Source organism: Ixodes scapularis, unplaced genomic scaffold, assembly GCF_016920785.2.
Source record: "Ixodes scapularis isolate PalLabHiFi unplaced genomic scaffold, ASM1692078v2 PGA_scaffold1__304_contigs__length_218370807, whole genome shotgun sequence".
NCBI classification, from domain to species: Eukaryota; Metazoa; Arthropoda; class Arachnida; order Ixodida; family Ixodidae; genus Ixodes; species Ixodes scapularis.
The window spans coordinates 105,682,935-105,689,071 of record NW_024609846.1 but is presented as its reverse complement, the minus strand read 5'-3'; the positions used below and the strand labels follow the sequence as shown (position 1 = coordinate 105,689,071).

At 48.3% G+C, this 6,137-nt stretch overlaps 1 protein-coding gene across 1 annotated transcript; it reads right to left on the bottom strand.

Annotated features, from left to right (window-relative positions):
* Nucleotides 1-2,683: 2,683 nt before the first annotated feature.
* Nucleotides 2,684-3,967, bottom strand: LOC120843074 (neprilysin-3-like). The gene has a single exon (XM_040214290.1). It carries the CDS (start codon nucleotides 3,965-3,967, stop codon nucleotides 2,684-2,686), a length of 1,284 nt encoding a protein of 427 aa, XP_040070224.1.
* Between the last annotated feature and the right edge of the window lie 2,170 nt (nucleotides 3,968-6,137).

Here is a 6,137-nt window from a genome sequence, read left to right as displayed (position 1 = left end):
GCTACGGCGTCGGAGCAGTCTTAACACAAGACATGGGAAACGGGGACTACAGACCAGTAAAGTTTGCATCTAGGACGCTTACTGTGGCTGAAAAGAACTACGCACAAGTGGAAAGAGAGGCCTTGGCACTCATATTTGTGGTCAAGAAATTCCACCGGTATCTCTTTGGGCGTTCGTTCACCCTGGTAACTGACCACTACCCGCTAACGTCGATCCTGGGACCTAAGCATTCTACAACAGCCATAGCGGCTTCGAGGATCCAGAGGTGGCGCTTGTTACTTGCAGAGTACAACTTCAAGATCCTGTACCGCAAGGGCGGGGAGCTCGGGGAGGCTGATGCCCTATCGAGACTTCCTCTGAAGACAACTGTAGGAGAGGAAAGTATGTTGAAATATTTTTCACCCACAGAGCAACCGCTTCTTTCAAGTTCCGATGTGGGGAAAGAGACCCTCAGCGACCCCTTCCTGCAACGCGTCCTTGAACACACCAACAGAGGTTGGCCAACATCCGTGCGAGATCCAGGGTTGCAACCCTTCTGGCAGAGGCGGGAGACGCTGTCAACGGACCAAGATTGCCTACTGTGGGGGATTAGAGTCATGATTCCACAGGCACTACAGGCTACGGTCCTCAAGAGCCTGCATGAAGAATATCCAGGAATGGTGCGGATGAAACAACTTGCGAGAGGGCATGTGTGGTGGCCCGGAATCGACGCCATGATCGAGAACAAGGTGCAGTCATGCGAGATCTGCTAAGCGGTCCAAAACGACGTTCTTCCAGTACCACTCCAGCCATAGAAGATGACCTCGCGGGTCTTCGAACGTATTCACTTGGACTTTGCAACCAAGTCGGGAACCAACTTGTTTGTTTTGGTTGAGTTTTTCTAAATGGGTTGAGGTCCTGCCTATGTCTTTCACAACCACACCCCAGACAGTCGAGAAACTTATGGCTGTCTTCGCACAGTTTGGACTACCCGAAGAAGTGGTGACTGATGGAGGCCCCCAGTTTCAAAGTGAGGAGTTCAAGAACTTCTGGAAGGATCAAGGAGTGGTGCACACCATGACGCACCCTACTACCCGGCTTCGAAGTTCGAATGGCGCCACGGAGAGGTCTGTGCAAACAGTCAAGCGAGCGCTGCTCAAGCAAGTACTTGAAGACGACCTCCGAGGGAAGAGACGAAATATCCAGGAGAAGTTGTCGTGTTTCCTACTTGCCTACCAGACGACACCACACACAAGTACTGGAAAGGCCCCTGCAGAGCTGTTCTTGGGACGGCTTCCGCGGACCCGACTGTCGCAGCTCAAGCCAGGTGCAACGTCCCTTCCACGACGAGAGAAGCAAAACAAGAAAAAGGAGCTGGCTGACAAGCGCAGAGGTCCAACGAAACTCTTTCAAGTGGGCGACAGAGTTTGGGTCAGAAATGTGAGGGAGAGAGAGTAAACTGGACTATAGGTATTTTAAAGAAAGTAATCAGTCCGGTTACATACCTGGTGCGGGTGGCTAACCAGATTCGTTATGTGCATGCTGATCACTTGCGCTTTCGAAGTGAGGGCTCCTCCCGATCAGCCTTTTCGGAGAGTGGATCGAGTGACAGTGAGAGTGTTGATGAACGGGGCGAATGTGAGGTGCCTATGCCACTGAATGCTGACAGTGGCCTAGCTGCTCAGGAAGTTTGGAGGGCGTCGAGCAGAGATCGACGCTCTCCAAATAGACTGGTGTACTAGTGTTCCTTTATGTAAGTGTGGAGGAGTGTTGTGTATGTATAAAGCAACGTAACAGGTTCCTATTCTCACCACCAGGGTGCGCTGGTCTTTGACCTGTAAAATGTGTCTTCGCCATATTAAATTTGTTCTTTGTGTGCTGTTCCTCTGCGTGGGAGCTTCTGTTCTTTGGCGCTTCGGCGCGACACAACAAAAAGAAAAAAATTAATTTTTATTTCATACAGCGTACTGAAATTGAACGAAAAGTGAAAACTTTCTTGGTTTCATAATTTTTTTTTCATTATTCGTACATAATCAAGACAAGCTTTGCATAATCTGGAAGGCAATGAAAGGTCCTACACGTGTTACTATATTGAAAGCAACACTAAACATAGTCGACCAAAAAAAAAAAATTAGCAGGTTAGGTTACTGTTGTTTGCGGAGGCATGTTTGGCGATTTTGACAAAGATTGGAGCTAAGAATAATAAATAGCACTTAAAATGTTGATTTACCTACTTTTATATACATCACAATAAAAAAAAATGTAGAAGCTTTTTTCAATACTTTGAGACTGATAGTGATTCAAAAACGCCACACAAGACAATCGTCAAAGCCTCGCCGTCCTCTGCAGCTTGTTTAGGTTTATTTTTTCTTGTTTTTTTCTCGGAAATTAAAAATGTCAGGGCGTTAAAAAAAATTATTGTTTTTCTTGGAACATATGCGCCACGAAATATAAAGATTTGAAACAAAATACAAATTTTGACTGCACCTCGTTATCTGAATCCAAATGCAACCGCCCAGGTATTTTGAAGTTAACTCTGTGGGCTCTTAACCAATCATAAAAGACGGATCACAGCGCCGCTTTCGTTTGCGCGCGTCGCCAATATCGAGAGAGCAGCAGATACGGTCAATAAGAAGTAAGAACGGAGTGTGTAAAAAATGTGCTCGTACTTTTTATTGCATAAAAAAAACTATCGTAATTGTTTTTAAGTCAGGTAGTGACACTGTTCCGTTTGTGGCACAGGGCAACGGAAGGCCTCACGGAACTCGGGAGTCACACTCACAACGATATTGCACCGGTGGTCGTTTCGAGGATGGCCAGAAATCTTGTATGCCTTCAGCGATGCATCAGAAGAGCAGTACTGGTGACAGTATGCAATGAAGAATAATTGTTGCTGGGTTGTATTGCCCACTAGCCTGGGGCGGACATCCGGGCGGTAGCACGAGTCGTTTTGCATGGCGGCTAGCGTCAGCTCCATACCCGCAATGTCCGCCATGTTCTCGTACAAAGTGCTTCTGGTGTAGTTCTTTCTGGCTTCGACAACCAGCCCATCATACAACCTGGTTATGCAGTCCACCCTCTGACTGAAGCCTCCGTTGACCTGGTAGCCCCAGGCGCCTTTCATGCCGTTGATGCGTTCGTCGATGTGGCCCATGTCGTACGCGTGCATGGCCTCGTGAGCTATGGAGTGGCCAAGGCCAGCGTACGAGATGACCGCCATGTCCTCATCCATGAACGGCATGGCCATAATCGGACTGGGTATGAAGATGGCCATGTAATATGAAAGGTAAAAGGCGTTGGCCGAAATATAAAGGCCGCGAGTCTCAGCGGCCTCAAGCACGAAAGGAGACTTCCACCTAGAAGCATCCGCCCATTTCCCGAAGCGCGTCACCATGAAGTTAAAAAGTTCGAAGTTGGCCTTGGCTTCCAAAGCCAGCAGAATGCTCACAACAAACGGTGCTTTGAACTTGGGCAGATAGGAATAATGCTTGTCCATTCTGAGTGGGGAATAGAAGTCGTCCGGCACACCTATAATTGGAACCAGCGAGTGGAAGCGCTCCAGCGCTTCCTTTCGCGAACTGTTTGTCATCCACTTTAATTTGTGGCGAAAGGCGTACGACATTTGCCTAAACATGTGCTTGGCCACCTCCACCTGATTGATGGAGACGTGCTCCTGGGCGTAGAGCGCCTGAAGTGCAAAGGGCGCCACAGCCCAAAGGTACTCGGTGCACTTGCTGTTGCTCCATACGCTCATGCGCTGCAACCGGTAAGAGGACGCCCACATGAGGTAGTAGTGAATCACCATAGTGATCCAGTTCATCGCTGGCCTTGTATTGTTCCTGTATTCATCTACAAGCTTATCTGTCAACTGTAAGCCTGGAAACCTCTGTACATAAATAACCTCCCAGGGTTGGAGGCCATACGTTAAGTGCTTGCTGATCATGTCGGTCCACTCGTACACGCTGATATGAGGCGTGTGCTCTGCCATCTCAACACAAATCATATGGTCTGGGTTTCTGTCCCGGACGCGAGAAGTCCAAACGCGAAACCTTGCGTTCACTTCTTGAACGTCGGCTGCAAAGTGCGTGCCTCCCAGTTCTTCGACAATGGGCAGATCTTCGGAGGAATATTCCTGAAAAAAAAAAGTGGTGCGTAAAATATTTTGATTGTGATAAGGTTCGGAAGTACATGGAGGTTATTAATTTGAAGGCGTTTTCGATTTAAAATAGTTTTAGACCCACATTCAACCCTTATTCAACCACAAACAGTCCCACCGATTTGTGCGCAACTGTGCAATACTTTTGCAGCTTTTCACGAACCTGCTGAAGACCAAATAGGGCCTTTCCTCACCCATTGAGTGGAACGACGAGAAAACAACAGCGTTCACTACGGTTATGGTGCCTGGAACGTGCCTCTGACTGGTGTGTTTACCGCGTCCCCCAAAAAAAAGGAGTTCCTCAATTTTCACCTGGTGACGTCATAGAATTGTCATGAGGTCGCCGGTCGCGATCTTGGCTGTGTCCCAGCGACGGTGCTGGATGTGGCAGACGCCTGTTCTGCTGCAGACCGCACTCCTGTGTGGCAGTTAATGGAAGCTTTGGCAGCCGGAAGTTGGGACGCCGCGACACGTTCGCTCGTGCTTTTTTGCCAGGATTTCTACGACCAACCGCCAGGACCGCAACATCCGACACTTATGACGTCACTTGTTGCCACTTCGGGAACACTTTTGGTGTATGGGCGGGGTAGGACGCTAAACATACCAAACGGAGACGCGCTCCAGGCACCATACTACGGCTGAGCAAGCCCTATAAATTCTAACAGGATAAACCGAGTACATGCTCCGCTTTTTCTGCCCATTTATTCCCTAGAGCAGCCAAAGCCCGGCGGAAGGAAACGAGCGCGCGCTCGCTTCCGGGTTCTTAAAGGGACCATGAAATGATGTTTCAACTTCTTCCTCCTTAGTTATAATCCTCAACACAAAAGCCAAATGAGAAATCACGTGGTCGTGGCGTCCTTGGGCACCGGAGGTGATGACTCCAAGGTTCTGCCGTGTTTCTTAAGCGCACCATGGAACTTGGCATTGTCAAGTAATGAAAAGTATCGTCACGGAATTTATTGGCCACGAACGCGAATTCAAGTATTCGTAGATGAATTAATTGTCGACGAGCGCATACGTTCGTGTCACGCAGTGCTCGTGTCCAATGCGTGAGCTAGGGTCGGCTGACGTGCTTGGGCACCGCGGATGGATACAGTGAAAAGGTGGAGAGCTTTTGAGGGAAAGGAGGTACGGAATAGTCCGTTATATTTGTTAACGTTTTTTACCGAAAAGCAGGTCTTAGCCTTTCTACACTCGTGATCTAGTTTTATTTTGGCTCACTAAACGGTATGCGATTAGTAATATTCCAATTTATTCTAGCCGAAAATTTATTTCATGGTCCCTCTAAAGTAAGTACGTTTATACTCCAACGTAACGTCGACGGACGCGGCGTAGCGCAGCGCACACTGATACTGATTGGTCGCAGATATCGAGTTCCTGGTCACTGGCCAATGAAAGGAGCGCGTTCTGCGCTACGTCGTGTTCACTGCGCTTAACATCGTGGGGATCAAAACTGTAAGAGAAAATTTCATTGAAAGTGTGGCATATATTTGCGAGGTATACCGTGCACTCCCTGAACCCCCTGAATGATTGCCAATACTGGATGAGTTGGTATGTTTAAAAATATTTTAATCCGCTGGCAACCGCTGCTAAGTGCTGATTCGCTCTTGAACAAATTGTACGTATGTGAATGACTGTGTGCTTTTTCATCCTGTTTTGACCGGAAATAAATAAAAAAAAAAAAGAAGATCGGTGGTCGATAGGGCTAAAGCGCACACCAGCTCGACGCGCGTGGAGCGAAAGCTCACGCGCAGAACCCAGGGATCCTGGGTTCGAGCCCCACGCCTGCCCGTTTCGATCTGGATGAGCATCGTACCGGCGTGCGGTCGTGTATCACTTACTGGGTGGTGCACGTTAAAGACCCCAGGCTAGCGGTCTGTACTGCCACTGGCTAAATTGCTCATCTACAACGTGTGACTCGTCGCAACTTTAAATGGCTGACCAACTACGCGCTGTATAATAATATCCCTATACCCCATTTGCTTTTTTTTTGCGCTTAACG

Bases quoted from the DNA above. Each gene is read 5' to 3' on its own strand.
- LOC120843074 (XM_040214290.1), bottom strand. From the start codon at position 3,967: ATGGCAGAGCACACGCCTCATATCAGCGTGTACGAGTGGACCGACATG.